Source organism: Pelophylax lessonae (assembly GCF_965119305.1).
Source record: "Pelophylax lessonae genome assembly, chromosome: 2".
NCBI lineage: Eukaryota > Metazoa > Chordata > Amphibia > Anura > Ranidae > Pelophylax > Pelophylax lessonae.
In genome coordinates, this window is record NC_138769.1 from 601,487,288 (window position 1) to 601,504,892 (window position 17,605).

General features: G+C 45.2%; 1 protein-coding gene across 2 annotated transcripts in view; it reads left to right on the forward strand.

The window, feature by feature from the left end:
• Window positions 1–8,022, forward strand: part of LOC309547726 (cyclic AMP-dependent transcription factor ATF-7-like) — a 246,946-nt gene extending 238,924 nt beyond the window's left edge. For both annotated transcript variants that reach the window (XM_082247693.1, XM_082247694.1), the window contains 3 exons: window positions 4,525–4,722; window positions 4,811–4,919; window positions 5,939–8,022. In XM_082247693.1, coding sequence (XP_082103819.1) covers window positions 4,525–4,722; window positions 4,811–4,919; window positions 5,939–6,156 — 525 coding nt within the window. In that variant the 3' untranslated portion in view covers window positions 6,157–8,022. The remainder of the gene's footprint in view (window positions 1–4,524; window positions 4,723–4,810; window positions 4,920–5,938) is intronic.
• Window positions 8,023–17,605: the final 9,583 nt, after the last annotated feature.

Below are 17,605 nucleotides of genomic sequence, written 5' to 3' on the forward strand. Positions count from 1 at the left end.
CGGATACTGCAGACAAGCGTTGGACGGTGTCGCCTAAGGTGGACCACACTGTTTCTAGGTTGAATAAATCCACCTTGATGCCGGTGGAAGACTCTCCATTGTTCAAGGACCCGGCAGATAGGCGTGTGGAGACGCTTTCCCTCCACATGTATTTGGTGGCGGGCTCCCTGCTCAAACCTGTGTTTGCTTCGGTGATGGTCTCTCAGGCTGTCACGGCATGGTCCTGTGTGATGCGGCCTTGGACGAGGCTCCTTTAGTCGCACGGTTGTCTGCGGTTGGGGTTGCAGTCCGCCGCATTATTTGGCTGAAGGTCGGCTGACCTTGTTTCCGAAAGACTGTATCTGATGTCCCTTTTGTGGAAAGTCATCTGTTTGGGGACACTCTGGATGAGTTGATCAAGGGGCTTACAGGGGGTAAGAGGACCCTTTTGCCCCAGGTCTCTAAGGGAAAAGCACCCCGCGCTAGGCGGGGTCCTTCCTTTAAGGCTCATCGTGGGTCCTTTCGTGCCTTCGGGGCACAGGATAAGGGAAAATCTTTCAGGACCTCGGGGAGTCAAAAGAAACCATGGTCCAGTAAGCCTAAGGCTGGTCAGACCGGTTCGGCGGCCCAGTCCACCTCTTCCTGAAGGGACGCCCTCACTCGTTTCCAGGGTGGGGGGATGTCTGCGTTACTTTCAGGAACCCTGGTTGTCCCCAATTCAGGTCAGGTGGGTTCACAAACTGATTAATTCTGGGTACAAGATCGAGTTTCGTTCTCGCCCCGTAGACAGGTTCTTTCCATCAAATCTCCAGTCGGTCTCGGAGTCGTTGTGCCGGTCCCTCCGCGGGACAGGTTTTGCGGTTTTTATTCCAATCTGTTCACGGTGGCCAGAAAAGAGGGCAAAGTGCGTTTTGATTCTGGACCTAAACTCTCTGAACCGCTTTGTGAGGATACAGAAGTTCCGGATGGAATCCATCCAGTCGGTGGTGGCGTCGTTGAGTCCAGGGGATTTCTTGGCCTCCATCAACTTAAAGGATGCATATCTTCACGTTCCTATCTACGAGGGTCATCAGCGGGATCTTCACTTCGCAATGGCATTATCAGTTTGTGGCGTTACCTTTCGGTCTCCCAGGGTATTCACCAAAGTTTTGGCTCCGGTGCTGGCTTTGCGGAGTTTAAAGGGGATTGTGGTCCTCGGTTATCTGGATGACCTCCTGTTAAGGGCGAGCTTGTGTGCCACCTTAACGAGCAACCTGTCGGTCACGGTTCACATGCTCCATGAGTTTGAGTGGACCATCAATTTTCAGAAGTCGGCTCTGACCCCTTCTGTTCACCTCAATTACCTGGGGATGGTCCTGAACTCCACTCAGGCAAAAGTCTTTCTTCCGGAGGACAAACTCCGGACCCTACAGGGGGAGATCAGAACCCTCAGGGACAACGATCTCTCCTCTCTGCGGGCCTGTAAGCGGGCTCTGGGTCTGATGGTTTCGGCCCTCGAGGCCATCCCATTTGCTCAGTTTCACACGAGGACTCTGGAAGCAGAGATTCTTTCCAGGTGGGACAGAACGCCTCGTTGGACAGGATTTCTCTGAGCTTCCTTGCAAGATCGGATTTCTCTGACCTTCCTTGCAAGATCGGATCTTGTGTGGTGGCTCCTGTCGCCAACTCTATCACAAGGCAAGTCCTTTCGACCTCTGCTATGGATGGTGATCACCACGGATGCCAGCCTGTCGGGCTGGGGTGGAGTTTTGGCCTCGCTTTTTGTCCAGGGGGCGTGGTCGGCAGAGGATCAAGCTCTCCTTGTTCCATTGGACACCTTGTCTTCAGGGTTGCCCAGTTTGTGTTCAGATGGATAACGCCACGGCGGTGGCTTACATCAATCACCAAGGGGGCACCAAGAGTGCCTGGGCAGCCAAGTAAGTGGCCGAGATTCTGTCTTGGTTCCGAGACGCACGTATCGGCGATTTCGCCTGTGCACATTCCGGGTTTGGAAAATTGGCAGGCAGACTACCTAAGTCGCCAGACCCTTGACCAGGGAGAATGGTCCCTGCCTCCGGAGGTATTTGGCCTCCTGTGCGCCCAGTGGGGATCTCCGGATGTGGATCTGTTCATGTCCCGTCTCAACAAAAAGATGGGAAGGTTCGTGGCCAGAACCCGTGATCCTCTGGCGGACGACACGGATGCGTTGGTGGTGCCCTGGCACAGGTATCGCCTGATTTATGCCTTCCCTCTGATTCTACTGTTATCCAGGTTCTTCCGCAGGTTGGTGTCCGAACGGGTGCAGGTCATTCTGGTGGCACCAGCCTGGCCGAGTTGGTCTTAGTACGCAGACATCGTGCAGATGGTCGTCGAGCCTCCCTGGTGGCTTCCGCTGAGAGACAGTCTACTGTCACAAGGGCCAATCTTCCATCCTGCTTTACAGTCTCTGGCTTTGACGGCGTGGCTATTGAAAGCCAGGTCCTGAGAGACAAGGGACTCTTGAGTGCTGTCATTCCTACCTTAATGAAGGCCCGGAAAGCTACCTCTAGGAAAATTTACCATCGAACCTGGAAGGCGTATATTGCCTGGTGCGAGTTGCGGGGGTTTTTTCCCCGCTCCTTTTCGGTATCAAGCATCTTTGCCTTCCTAAAAGAAGGTGTGGATCAGCTTTTGGCGCTGGCCACGATTAAAGGTCATTTGTCTGCCTTGGCCATTCTTTTCCAGCGTCCCTTGGCGACTAATTCCTTGATTTGCACCTTTATTCAGGGGGTGCGACATCTGGCTCCCCCGAGGACAGCTCCTTTACCTCCATGGGACCTGAATTTGGGCTTTGTCCATTTTGTAGCGGCCTCCCTTTGAGAACATCAGAGACATTCCTCTGCTTGTGTTGTCCCAGAAAGTTGGCTTTCTGGTGGCTGTCATTTCTGCTCGCAGAGTGTCTGAGTCTCGCCTTATCTGGTTGTTCATAGGGACAAAGTGGTCTTGAGACCCAATCCCTCCTTTATTATTCCCAAGGTGGTATCTGCTTTTCACCTCAACGAAGATGTTGTCTTGCCTTCGCTTTGTGCGAAACTCATGCATCCTAAGGAATTTGCCTTGCATTCCTTGGATGTGGTTCGGGCGGTCAGAGTTTACCTGTCCGCCACTGAGTCTTTTCGGAAGTCTGACTCCCTGTTTGTCCTTCCTGAAGAACCTCAGAAGGGTTCGGCTGTGTCCGCGGCAACCATTTCTAAATGGATCTGACAGACGATTGTTCAGGCCTATTCAATCAAGGGTCAGGTTCCTCCTTTCCCTGTTAGGGCTCATTCTACTAGGGCTGTCAGTGCCTCTGGGGCTTTTTGCCATCAGGCTTCTGTGGCTCTGGTGTGCAAAACAGCGACCTAGGTCGGCTGTGCACACTTTCACAAGATTTTTTTTTTTTTTTTCTTTTTTTTTCACTTTCACAAGATTTAACAAACTTGATGTGATGGCATCCTCGGATGCTTCCTTTGGCCGCAAGGTTTTGAGTGCGGCGGTTGTTTGAAGAGACGTGTTTTTTCCTGTCTCTTCCTGGGGTGTTTTTTCTTATTCTGGATTAGCTCCTGTTTGAGCTTTTGTTGCCCTGTTGGCTCAGTTGTTTTTTCTGGCCTGGTTGATATGTTGCCTTTCCGGTAGGTTGCGTCTTCCCACCCCTCACACCTGCACTGCTTTGGGATGTCCCACTCGTGAAGGCTGTATGAGGGGCTGCGACTGTCGGAGGACGTAAGAGAAAATAGAGTTTTTGTAAGAACTTACCGTAAAACTCTTTCTCTGAGTCCTCCGAGAGACGCAGCCCCCGCCCCTCGGTTTTTTTGGATCTTGGGGTTGTTGCATTTCGGTACTGCTTGCTACAAAACTGAAGGACGGTGGTAATTGGTTCAGGATAATGGCAGGGGGACAGCCCCCTTGGAGGTGTGCCTAAGTTTAGAAAGTTTTCTGTTAACATTTCAAACTGCCTAGCTTGCTCCTGCAGAGGGCACCATTACCCACTCCTGAAGGCTGTATGAGGGGCTGCGACTGTAGGAGGACTCAGAGAAAAGAGTTTTCCGGGAAGTTCTTACAAAAACTTAATTTTTTGCCATGTAACAAATCTGCATTTTTTTATTAATTGAGTTTATAAGAATGAATTACACATTTTCCATTTTGTGTAATTTGTTTAGGTATAGCACCTTTTTTCTGTAGGCTATGATTATGTTTGTCTCTTTAGATATGTTACAAAAGTTAACCATTTCAATGGGGTGAACTTACTTTTTTACATGACTGTAAATACTGAAGAAGAAGGCATATTAAGAGTTTTGATTTTACTCTATTTATGGTCAGACTTAATATCAAAGAGGGAGGATTAACATAACATGCATGCAAATAGAATTTTTAGGAAGCCAGCGGTGGCAGTTGTCTTATTTTTTTTCATAACCGATTTCCTTTCAGAATTTTCACCTAGTTAAGATGAACTTTCACTAGTAAAAACTATATTAATGCCCTGTTTTACAGATTTAAGAGTGGCTTTAAACTGATTGTATATTTGGTGTTTCTTTGTCTAATTTACAGGTATCTCCTGCGCAGCCCACTCCAAGCACAGGAGGTAGAAGAAGGAGAGCAGCAGATGAAGATCCAGATGAACGCCGGCAGCGCTTTCTAGAGAGAAACCGAGCAGCTGCATCCCGTTGTCGTCAGAAGCGTAAGGTTTGGGTGTGCTCATTGGAGAAAAAGGCAGAGGAGCTTACTTCTCAGAATGTGCAGCTAAGTGTAAGTAAAGTAAGGAACAGAGTACACAAAGACTGCATGTGCTGTTTACTGTGGCAGCAATGTAATAACTTTGTGTCTCCACCTGTAGAACGAGGTAACTCTTCTGCGGAATGAGGTAGCCCAACTAAAACAGTTGCTTTTGGCACACAAGGATTGTCCTGTAACTGCCCTGCAAAAGAAGAACCAGGTGTATCTTGGTGAGTGTGGCACTTAATGCTATCTCCTTTCTAACATATTTTACATTTAATAAAGTAACAGATTATATCAAGTGTGTAGGAATATGCATTTAAAGAAACAGTGTCACTTTGGACAATTAGGGCAAAGTAAAAGTATCTTTGTTGAGCAGACCCACTAATACTGACCCCTCCAGCGGTCCCCGGCTACTCCTGGGCCTGTTGCAACTGGTACAAAATACTAGGTTTTTCCAGGCATGGGGGAAGATGTAATCTCCTATCTTAATGCAGTACTAGGGCTTAATGACCAGTCTCTAGGCCCAAGCACTGGCACATGAGGGAAGGGGCTCTGTCTGGTTTCCAACAGACACTGAGTATTTGGTATAAGCTGTGATAAATTACAGGATTGACCTGGAATCGATAAAGAGGTGAGTATCAGTGGGTCAGTGGTTGGGGGCTGCTTTATACAGACATGTATTATGTATATTTATACAGACACTCAGAGTTATGAGTTATACTCCTACTTTTCCTCCCCAGAGTGTTTGAGCCCTAGCTAACAGAGCAGGGCATCTCAGTAAGTGGGAAGTACATGACCTCTCCAAAGTGATAGTTCTTAGGCACTCAACAAGCCTGAATACTGGCAGGTGTAGTGGGACTTGATGTCATTCCCCTGTCAAAGCTGAACTCTAACACTAGCCAACACTGGAGCTTAGACGGGTTGGTATACTGCAGTGGTGAAGTGCGGCTCCAAATATAAAAGCTGGAGGGGGTGCGTTCGGCACATGCTGCTGTATTTGCTCTGATCGGGCTAAATAATGGGTGGCCCTCCAGCTGTTGCAGAGCTACAAGTCCCATGAGGCATCGCAAGGCTGACAGTTAAAAGCATGACTCCCAAGGGCAGAAGCAAGATGGGACTTGTAGTTCCGCAACAGCTGGAGGGCCAAAGGTTGAGCACCCATGGGCTAAGTGATAGTGTTACTTTGTTTTTTCCTTTTTCTTTTTTGTAAATGCTTCTTTTTAATCTGTAACTTGCTTTCTTTCAGAAAACCTAAAGGATGGCTGTGACGCAACAGGCTCTCCAGGCCCCGTCAGCCAGCACAGTTCCTTGTCCTCTGCCTCTCCTAATGGTTTGCGCTCTCCAGCTGAACACATGGCTACGTCAGTGCTCACACAGATGGCCAACCACAGGACAGACGGCCACAGTCAGATCCTACAGTCACATGTCATCATGTCACCACAGTCGCAGGCGGCCAGCAGATGATGTATCTCAGCCACTGGACCTAGAACTAACCAATGGGATGCCTCAGCCCCAGAGACTGAGCATCATAACTAAGCCCCATTACAGAAGGGGTGGATATGGATTATAAATATATATATACATATATATATTTGTTTTTAAAGTTCGGTAAAGGGTGTTTAGGGAGGTTTTTTTGTTTTGGTTTTTTTTTAAGTCCACAGATCCCAAGTGATTAAAGCACTAACATTGAAAACCCATCAGGTCAAATCACTAACACCATCGCACATACAAGAAAAGTATGGGCTTTGTGCACTAATAGACATGGAAACACACCCGACCGCACACAATGCAGCCTATGCAGAATACATTACTAATGTTTACCATTACGGTGCCAGTGGGCGAGTTCTTCAGCAGTGTTCCTTGTCTGAGCACCCTGCCTCCTCTCTCCTGGTTACATTTTGTAGCCCTGTTATTACAAGAACTCCTTACATATTCCCTTTTTGGTTCTTACATTTTTTTTTGGGGGGGGGGGGGGAGGCAGTGCCATCCAACCTTTATCTGTCCATGGCATTTCATTGTTGCTGGAAAATCACTAATGCATTAGAAAAAATTGCCTTTTTGCTCTGTTGCCTTCCAGACTTTTCACTTTATGCTCTTGTGTTGGGTAAAGAACCAAGAGACTTTGTTCTTAGTCCTGAGATAGGCCTGGTGCTGGAGGGACCCAAGACAGTGTGGACAAGAATTTCAGGGGGGATCCTTTTCTTCCAACAACTGCAGGAGGAGACCCAGGAACTAGAACTAGAACTGCCTGAGCAGCCAAGTGATCAAAGTTATAACTGGTTGCATCTCCAAGGAAGTAGCGACTGCAGGATGAAAAATATCTCTGTGTCTTCCACGACTCTCGAGATGCTGCTGATATGCATTGTGTTTTAAACCTGAGGTCTGGGTCTTTTGCAGCCTGTTTCAACACTAAATATAACCAGCCATGTAACCTCTTCAAAGCCTTATTTCAGTCTTCCAGCAAGTTTTGTCTGACAGGGGACTTGTACCTCCAGTGTAAAATGCCTGTGCCATGGAGGCAATCTTTTGAGAATTGTCAAAGATCTAGCTTCGTCAAGACTGTGGTGGATTATTGAAGTCACTTATATATAGAAGAAACTTCTTCCTCCGTGTACTTTCCCTACTTTGTCCAAGAGATGCCTTGAAATGTGTCCCCGTGGCATTGGCTTTTTTTTTTTCATTGCCCAGTGAAACGACCAGAAGAAGCTTCTCGGTTTTGAATAGAGGGCTAAATATACGTGCCTCTTAGATTGTTCCTCTACAGTCTTTTGGAAGATTCAGTTCTTGCTTCAACTACAGTACTTTGCATTTGCTTATAGCTCTTTCAGGTATTGTTCTATGCAGTGATATAGAACTGTTAGACATGATTCTCTTCCTTCCCTACTACAGTATGGGATGCTACATAATGACTTTTCCTGTAAACTTCATTATGCTTTTATACATTTACAGAGCATTGTGGGATATTTCCTATACAAGAGTTCACAAAGCAATGTTAACCGTTGTGTCATCCAAGCATTTTTTTCAGTCATGAGGTTTACAATGTGTATGGGGAGCTAATCATTGATAACATACAAGGGCTCATCAATAACTCCCCCCTACCCCTTCAGTCCAATGTGATCAAGTTCTGCGAATGGAGGGACAGTTGTTTCTAATGGCTGACAGTCTCGCTTGCTTTTGTAAGCATTGCAGTTCTTGAAACAGGCACATAATGTACTAATCAAGTTGGGATACACTACACTGTCACCTATATTTACTAGCAAATTCACATTTTTATTTTGTGGTTGAAAAGAACTGATGAGATGAAAAAATTGCTGTAGTTGAAATGGTTGTTCAGCCCCTTTGCGCCGGCACCTCCCGACCGTTTAAGGGGTTTCGGATGCCGGGAGGCATGGCGGGGTTTATGATCAAGTGACTGCCTTGATTGGCTGCCACAGCGGTCACATGATTGGAAAGCTTCCAGTCGCAAGTAGCAGGAGGCACATCTGTGTTTACTACCTGGTACGCAAATATGCGGCCACTCGGTGTTAAGGCCCATCCGCCGTGAGGCCGCATATTTGCCTACTGTCAACGTGAAGGGGTTAAAATGGTACCAAAGGCAAAATCAAAAATTACATATGTGATGCAGTCTTTCACTAAAATTAACAAAGCAGTCTTTATTCTTCTGGGGCCCTGTTGACCTATCGCTTAGTGAGAATGCGGGTTCCCGCTAGTGCTTTGGAAAGCACAATTCTCATGCGTTTCGCTTGAATTGGCTGCCCTATGCGCATCTGTTGCGCCAACGGAGCTCAGGAACTACATTTTGGCCCTGAGTCAGGTGCTTTTTTACATGCGCATTTGTTCGATGACAATCATGGCAAAATTGCACGGCATTTGGGATGAATCCCAAATTGGGGCAGGATTGCACCAATTGTGCCCAAGATTCCTAATCGCCCAATGTAAACCGTACCTAAGTGCCCCCTGTAACTTAATTTTTTAACCCCTTTTAACAGAACAAACTGTGCAGCAAAAGTGGAAGTTAGAGGTTTGAGAAACCATTTAACACTGATGGGTGCTTACAATACAGAATCTCTTTCTGTACCTTCTTTCAAAAGGTTGACAGGAGTAAGGCTTTAATTTGTTAGTGGAACTTATGAAAAGTCCATCTGAATCTGATAGTCCAAGTAGCACTACCTTTTTCAGACAGTACTGCTGTCCAAGGGGGTCTATTGCTTCTCTATAGATAGTGGAGACACCCTAAGCAAGAAACTGTGTTACTTGCAATTAATGGTAGAAATAAAGGAAACCCATAAAAAACAGAAAACTAAGCCAGCCACCACATTTAAGGATTGGTAAACTTCAATATATAACATTTTTTGTTTTTTGTCACTTGAACCAGATGCAAGCTTTCTGTTGGCAACTGCTTTAATGGCACAGTAAATAAACCACCTCTGCTTAATAATAAAAAAAATATATAAATAAATGCATATCTTTTTGTAGGTTAAAAAAAATGTGCCTTTTTTTATAATTTTTTTTTCGTATGGGTAGATAGTTACACAATGATGGGAATAAACAATGAACTACATAGGGCTCAACAGTGCCCTGGTAGTTCATTGAGAATTACAAGCTGACATCTGCAAAGGTTGTTGGTATTTGTAGTTCATTCACAGAACTCTGTGAATGAATAATCTGGCCGGGTGGGCAGAGCGATCCCTGGCTCTGTTGCTAGAGGCGGTGGGTTGGGGAACTGCTACAGCAGTGGGAAATGTTACATGTTCCAACCTAAAAACGGGTGGAATATGTAACCTATTCCCAAAGGTGAACTTATCCTTTGATACTGATTTTTGTGTTTGCCATATTGGCTGTCTGTTAGCTGAAAATGGACAGTCCCAAAACAGTAATAATGAAAAGGGTTCTGTGAGCTGCAACATTAGCACAGTTGTCAGGGGATCACTTGCAAGTTTATTTTATTTTTTTTATTTTTTTTTTTCCTTCACCCAAGTGCTAACAAAAGGTGCCAGGTGAATAGATAAATTTAAGCCCTCCATCAAGGAAGTTAAAGGAATATTTTCTCTACAGTAAGGATCCATTTTTACCATAAAGCTTTTAGAATAAATACAAGCATCACTGGGTAAGATTTTACTTTTCACTTGTTTAAAGTAAAGGGTGATTGCTACTAGTTTGTTGTCATGGGCTGCTACATACATTACTGTTTGCCTTATTAACACCAGTCTTTAATAAAGAAAAAAGAATTGTGCTTAGAAATCACTTGCTCATAGCAACCAGTCGATAAAGCCCCTGTGTTGCTTTTAAATGTGTATACGTGTATCATATTTCCATCTCCCTGACATTTTATGTTACAAAGTATATATTTTATTGTAAAAAATTAAAAATTAAATATAATAGTTTTTACATCATGTATGCCTATACAAAAAATTTGGAAAAATCCAAAACTAGATAGAACAATGAGTGAAACCAAGTATGCATAAAAATTAGCGTTGCATTGATATCGGTATCCGTGCCGATACTAGCCTGGCCTATTAAAAATAGAAATCGGTAATTGGTATCAGGGGGTACTTGAGAAAAAGTATTACTCGTACTTGGTCATAAACTGGTATCGGTGCATCCCTAAAAAAAGTGCATAACAAGAGACACAATAATGAATCAGTGCTTCAATGACTTTAACAAAAATATATGCATACGTTAAATTAATGAAGGGCTATAGGGTTGATATGCCTAAATTTGGCCAAGCATGGGCAGATCTTTTCTAAATTACATCTGGCAATGGTCTGATCCCAGTTGTTGCCGGAACCATGAGCTGCTTCTGGTCAGCTGATTTCCAGACTACACCTGTGATGCCCATATTTATCCCTTGCCTTGCAGCAATCCCAGCACACCATTATAAACGTTAGAAGACAGAACTTGCTGTTGAATTGTTTTGCTCTTGCATGCCTTCATAAATCTTACAAGAACTCATCTGTGCATTGACTTTGGAGAACAGCAGGGAGTCCAGTAAACGTTAACACCCTAGCCAGTGAAGAACTTACCAGGAAATAGTGTTTTAAAATTGCTCAATTCCCCCATCAACAGGTAAGTGTTGATTGGGGAAATGCCTCTTTCCCTGCCTTCAAAATACAGTGATCACTGCCGGCAGCGATCAAACGAAAAAAACCTGGCATAGATTGACTTCAGTGCAACCAGCTTGCCCATAGATGGATCGAAATTTGTCCGGTTCCTACAGAACTGGTGGAATTTCTATTCGGCTAGGGCCAGCTTATGTTTACCTGTTGTGATTTCTACACTATCTGCACCAAATGCATTTTTAGACATTGGTTAAATTGTGTATTTTATGTTCATTTGTATCTAAAAATAGAATTACAATTTTTACCATGTGAATTCCAGACAATGTAAGAGTGCCCCCACGCACTGTTATAATAAATCTTGTGTTATGTAAAGCCATTGTGATAAGATGAATTACAAGAAAAAGGACCCGGCCTATTGTTATCTACATGCTTGAATTGACCTCTTTTCTATCAGAATTATCCTTCTTGCACCACCAGATGTTCTTATATTACCAGTGGCTGCGGCTACTGAGGGAGACTTACAGCGAGGAAACTCCCCATTGAGGCATAAATACAGTGTACAGCACAAACACTGGGAGCAGAGAGTAATAGTCATCATTGACATGTAAGGAATGTTGCATATTGCTGAGTCTCCTCATTGTGCTGCTTGTCCATTAAATGCAGTTACAAAGAGGATTTCTAACACCTTTAGGGCCTAAAAGTTTTGCCGGCTAGGAATATATTAATGCAAGAAATAACAGTACAGATCTGATCAAAACTATGGGGGCATTATGGCCATATTAGAGACTTGCGCCAAAATCATGAAAACCTTGTGATCGTTTTATTTTCAGCAAATACTACAATTTCATGTAGTTTTTGTGTGACGCTTTTATATTCTGGCCCTGTGACTGCGACAAATACCACACGGCCATATAAGGTCAATTACATCGACCGAATGTGGCCATGTAGCCATTTTAGGTAAAAGATGTCACATGCCTCCCAGAGCCTTGGCTGCAGCTGATCGAGCTGACAGGAATGCAGTCATGTTACAGCTTTCTACTGGTTCTGTGGAATTGGGTTCCTGGCCCTACACACACAGAATTTCGTCCATTTGCAGACTGAATGATTATTCGTCGTTCGAAAGCGAATTGTCTACTAACTGATCGAATAAACTCGTTTATATGATCATTTCCATGTTCGTAGTGATCGTTCAATAACAATAAAAACATATAAGACACAATATTCTTTTCTCTTTCATTCATTGACATACACAGCTCCTGATTCTTCTTAACCATTGGGTTATACTGCCCCCTACAGAAGTAGAACACTAGGTAGGAAAAAGCTTGCCTACGCCTATGGGCAGTCCTAAGGGGTATACACCCACTCTCAGCTATAGGCACTCAGTTTTTTCTGCCTAGTCAGGAGTAAAGACCTAGTTCCTTGCTGGTCCTGGCAATTTTTTCTTTTTAAATTTAATTTTTTCCTATCTTTGTTATTTTGTTCCTGGGAGAATCTACAATAAATTGCTGGACTGGGCAATGGACTGGATAATCTAGATCCAGAGGGTCCCCCAGTCTGGCCAGCAAGCGTGTGCAGACCGCAGCTCCATGCTAGGTCAGCCGCGACATAGCCTCACTAGACGGGGGCTGGCCTGTGAGTTAAATGTCTCGCAAGGACGCATACGTCCTGGCCTCTGCCTTAGTCGCAGCGTTTCTCCTGGCCAACAGAATCCACATTACAATGGAGCGGTGATCTGCCTAGAGCGGTGCCCACCCTGTTCCTGGTATGGTGGACCCTGGAGGGTTTTGGGGTGGATGTGGGCACCTCCCTGGGACAGTGGGCCTTCAATTCCGGTTGAGGAGTCCCCGGCCTTTAAATATCCAGCTGGTAGGAGGGCGGTGGCTCTGGCCTGCCAGATGTTCCTTGTGGCTGGTTCGGCATTTAGGCCAGTATTTACTATTGCCCTGATGTCACAAGCTCTGACCGAGTGGGCTAAACTTTTACGCCGGAACCTGGAAAGGAAACCTGTTTGGAACTTCCTTGGATGACATTGTTAAGGGTCTCAAAGGGAGAAGAGTACTCTTCTTCTGCAGGCTACCAAGGGCAAGGAAGCCCCGTCAAAGACGTGGGCCATTCTCCTCGGCTCATAGAGGTTTTTTCGTCCCTCAGGATCTCAAGAAAGGATCAAAAGTACGGGCCTCCACCAGAGGTTCCAAGAGGACCTGGTCTGGCAAGCCATGAGTGGCCTCTTCCAGACCTGCAGACAAGGCTGCCTTTGCATGAAGGGGCGCCCTCACCCGTATCTCGGGTGGGGGGATGTCTTTGCTGGTTTCTGGATTCGTGGACCTCCCTGGTATAGGGCACATGGCTCCATGAAGTTAGTCAGTCAGGCTACGAGATCGAGTTCGGTCTTGTTCTCCGGAAAGGTTCTTCCCTTCCAACCTGCACTTGTCCCTAGATCACCTATGGGTCTCTTTGATGTAGTGCAAGACTTGTTCCGATTTCGGAAAGTTTTCAGGGTTTTTTTTATTAACTCAAACCTGTTTACAGTTCCCAGGAAGGAAGGCAAAGTACATCCAATTCTGGACCTCAAGGTGCTAAACTGCTTGTGCAAGTACAGAATTTCCACGTGGGGTCCATTAACACGGTAGTGGCGTCCCTACGTCAGGGGGATTTCTTCTCGCTTCTATCGACATCAAGGACGCCTACCTGCACATGCTAATATGTGCTGGTGACCAACGCTTCCTCCGTTTTGCCGTGGGCAACCGGTTTGTGGCGTGAATCTTTAATCTCGCCTCTGCTCCTCGTGTCTTCACAAAAGTGTTGGCCAAAGTGCTGGCATTGTTTGAGTCGCCGGGGGATCGAAGTACTGAGGTACCTGGACGATCTTCTGTGAGCAGAGTCTCCGACTGCTCAGACAACTGGAGATTGCTCTGCAAACTCTGAGGCAGTTTGGTTGGATTCTGAACCTTCAGGAGTCTGCTTTGGTTGTTTCCACCAAAACTGGACCGTCTGGGTCTGACTTTGGAATCGGACTCAGCCAGTGTGTTTCTTCCTCTGGAAAAACTCCAGACATTGCAGGAGGCAATTCTGCCTCTGTTCAACAGATGGTTATCCCTTCCGGCTTGCATGTGGATGCTGGGCCTGATGATATCCACCCTTGAGGCGGTCTGTTTGCACAGTTCCACACAAGATCTCTGCTAAAGAGATTCTGGTGAAATGGGACAATGATCCACGGTCTCTAGAGTTGGCTTCGTTCTCTGGCACTTCGACAGGAAAAATCCTTTCTCCCCCTGTACTGGACAGTTGTTACCACAGATGCCAGGCTGTCCGGGTGGGGAGGCGTTCTCAGCACAGATGTGCTCAGGGGGTCTGGACTGGCAGAGCTTTAATGTTCTGGAAATCTGAGCGATAAGCATTTGTCTGGTTCATTGGACAATTCGTCTTCAGGGATGTCCTGTACAAATTAATTTGGACAATGCCACGGCCATGGTCTGTCAATCACCAAGGGGACACAAGTAATGTCCTGGCAGCTCGGTAAATAGCCAGCATTCTAAGGTGGGCTGACCAATTCATTCCAGCCCTCTTAAATTTCTGCCACGACTCCTGTGCAGGATCAAAGCAGAGGGGATTCCGTCCAGACTGACCTCGCCAGTCTTGATACGTAGATCGGGTACAGCTGGTCGCCGATGCTCCTTGGGGACTTCCTCTCAGGGAAGATCTGCTGTCCAAAGGACCAATCTTTCATCCTGCTTTACAGTCACTGGCTTTGACGGCTTGGTTGTTGAACGCCAGGTGCTGAAGGATGGAGGTTTATCTGAGTCAGTGATTCCTACGCTGTTGAAAGCTAGAAAACTACTTCTAGGAAGATCTACCATCGTACATGGAAGATGTACATTGCGCGGTGTGAGTCACTTGGGGGTTCATCTTCGTTCCTCCTCGGTGGATCAGAGCTTAACCTTCCTTCCACGGGGGGTTGCACATAAATTGGCCTTGATTACCATCAAGGACCAGATAGCGGCTTTGGCAGTCTTTTTCCAACAACCTTTGACACTCCCTTGTGCGTATCTTTCTTCAGGGTGTCGAACATTTTGGTTATTTCCGTGCGGACTCCGTTGCCGCCCTGGGATCTTAATGTGGTGCTTTCAGCTCTACAGAAGCCTCCCTTTGAAAATATTCAGGAGGTTTCCCTGCTTGCGCTGCCCCAGAAAGTGGCTTTTTTTGGTGGCTATCACCTCTGCGCATAGAATGTCGGAACTGGTGACGTTATCCTGTTGTTCACTTTATTGGTGATTCATAAGGATAAGGTGGTGCTTCGCTCCTGTCTGTCATTCCTTCCTAAGGTGGTCTCTGACTGTCATGTGAATGAAGATATTGTGTTGCCTTCCCTGTGTCCCCGGTCAAACATTCAAAGGAAATTGCCGTGCATGCCTTGGATTTGGTCCGGGCAATTAGGGTGTACCTGGCAGCTATGGAGTCTTTTAGGAAGTCAGGCTCTCTATTTGTGCTCACGGACAGATCTCACAAAGGGTATACCGCTTCTTCTGCGACTATTTCTCAATGGATCAGACAGACAGTGGTTCAGACATATTGCATCAAGGGTCAGATTCCTCCTTTCCCTATCAAGGAGCACTCTACTGGGGCACTTAGTGTCTCATGGGCTTCCCTCATCAAGCGTCAGTGTGTTGGCATCTGCGGATGCTTCTTTTGGCCACAAGATTTTGCTGGCTGGTGCTTGGAGAACCTGGTTCTCTTTCAAGGTGTATTGTTTTTTTTCAGGTGGGCTCCAGTTATTTATGGTTGAGCTCCATGTTACCTGGTTGACTATGGTTAGCCCTGGGAATTTTTTTCTGCTTTCATGTTTAACACTGCTTTGGGACATCCCAATGGTTAAGAAGAATCAGGAGCTGTGTCCGTCAATGAACAAAAGAGAAATGGTATTTTTTGACTTACTGTAAAATCTATTTCTCTGATGTTCATGGACAGACACAGCACCCACCCCTCTGTGGAGTTGGCTTTCTTCTGACACTGCTTGTAACAAAACTGAGTGCCTATAGCTGAGAGTGGGTGTATACCCCTTGGGACTGCCCATAGGCATAGTCCAGCTTTTTCCTGCCTAGTGCCCTACTCCTGTAGGGGGCAGTATAACCCAATGGTTAAGAAGAATCAGGAGCTGTGTCTGTCAACATCAGAGAAATGGATTTTACATTAAGTCAATAATCCCATTTTTGTTTTGATTATAACATACACTTATACACTTTAGTTGAAACGGTAAAAAGATAAATAATTACTACAAAATTAATTATAAACACTAAATAAAATAGAGGTGTGTTTGTATGTACAGTGAATATAAAAAGTCTACATGATCCTGTTAAAATGTCAGTTTTCTGTGATGTTAACAAATGAGACTAAGATGAATCATTTTAGATCTTTTTCTACCTTTAATGTGACGTATAAACTGTACAACTCAATTAAAAAAAAAACTGAAATCTTTTAAGTGGGGGGAGTAAAAATAAAAAAACTAAAATAACTGGGAATGTAGCTATGTTCAGAATTGAGCAATCACATTCAAACTCATGTTAAATAGGAGTCAGTACACACCTGCCATCATTTAAAGTGCCTCTGATTAACCCCAAATAAAGTTCAGCTGTTCTAGTAGGTCTTTCCTGACATCTTCTTAGTCACATCCTACAGAAAAATCCACGGTCCACAGAGAGCTTCCAAAGCATCAGAGGGATCTCATTGTTAAAAGGTATCAGTCAGGAAAAGGGTACAAAAGAATTTCCAAGGCATTAGATATACCTTGGAACACAGTGAAGACAGTCCTCATCAAGTGGAGAAAGTGACATTATCAAAAACTGGATGTCCCTCCAAAATTGATGAAAAGACGATAAGAAAACTGGTCCGGGAGGCTGCCAAGAGGCCTACAGCAACATTAAAGGACCTGCAGGAACATCTGTCAAGTACTGGCTGTGTGGTACACGTGACAACAACCTTCCATTTTCTTCAATTGTCTGGGCTATGGGGTAGAGTTTCTTATGAAGAAAAATATCCAAGCCCAGCTAAATTTTGCAAAAACACATCTGAAGTCTCCCAAAAGCATGTGGGAAAATGTGTTATGGTCCGATGAAACCAAGGTTAAACTTTTTGGCCACAATTCCAAAAGATATGTTTGGCACAAAAAGAACACTGCACATCACCAAAAGAACACCATACCCACAGTGAAGCATGGCGGTGGCAGCATCAAGTATTGGGGCTGTTTATCTTAGAGAGGGAATTATGAACAGTTCCAAATGCCAGTTAATATTGGCACAAAACCTTCAGGCTTCTGCTTTAAAGCAGAACATGAACTTCAGTTTTCAGCATGATCACAACCCAAAGCATACATCCAAATCAACAAAGCCATGGCTTCACTAGAAGAAGATAAAAATTTTGGAATGGCCCAGCCAGAGCCCAGACCTGAATCCAATTGAAAATCTGTGGGGTGATCTGAAGAGAGCTGTGCACAGGAGATGCCCTCGCAATCTGACAGCTTTTGAGTGTTTTTGCAAAAAAGAGTGGAAAAATATTGCCGAATCAAGATGTGCCATGCTGATAGAATCCAAAAAGACTGCTGTAATAAAATCAAAAGGTGCTTCAACAAAGTATTCGTTTAAGGGTCTGCACGCTTATGCAACCATATTATTTTAGTTTTTTTATTTTTACTTCCCTCCACCTAAGGCTAAGTTCACATGTGGGCGCAGCGGATCACGGGCACAATCACCGCGATTCTGCCCGCGATGCGGAAATCATTACAAATCGAGGGACGCCTTTGCGATGCCCGTGATTTGCAATGGCACTCCAAACGCTATGTGATGTTTCCGCGATTTCCGCCT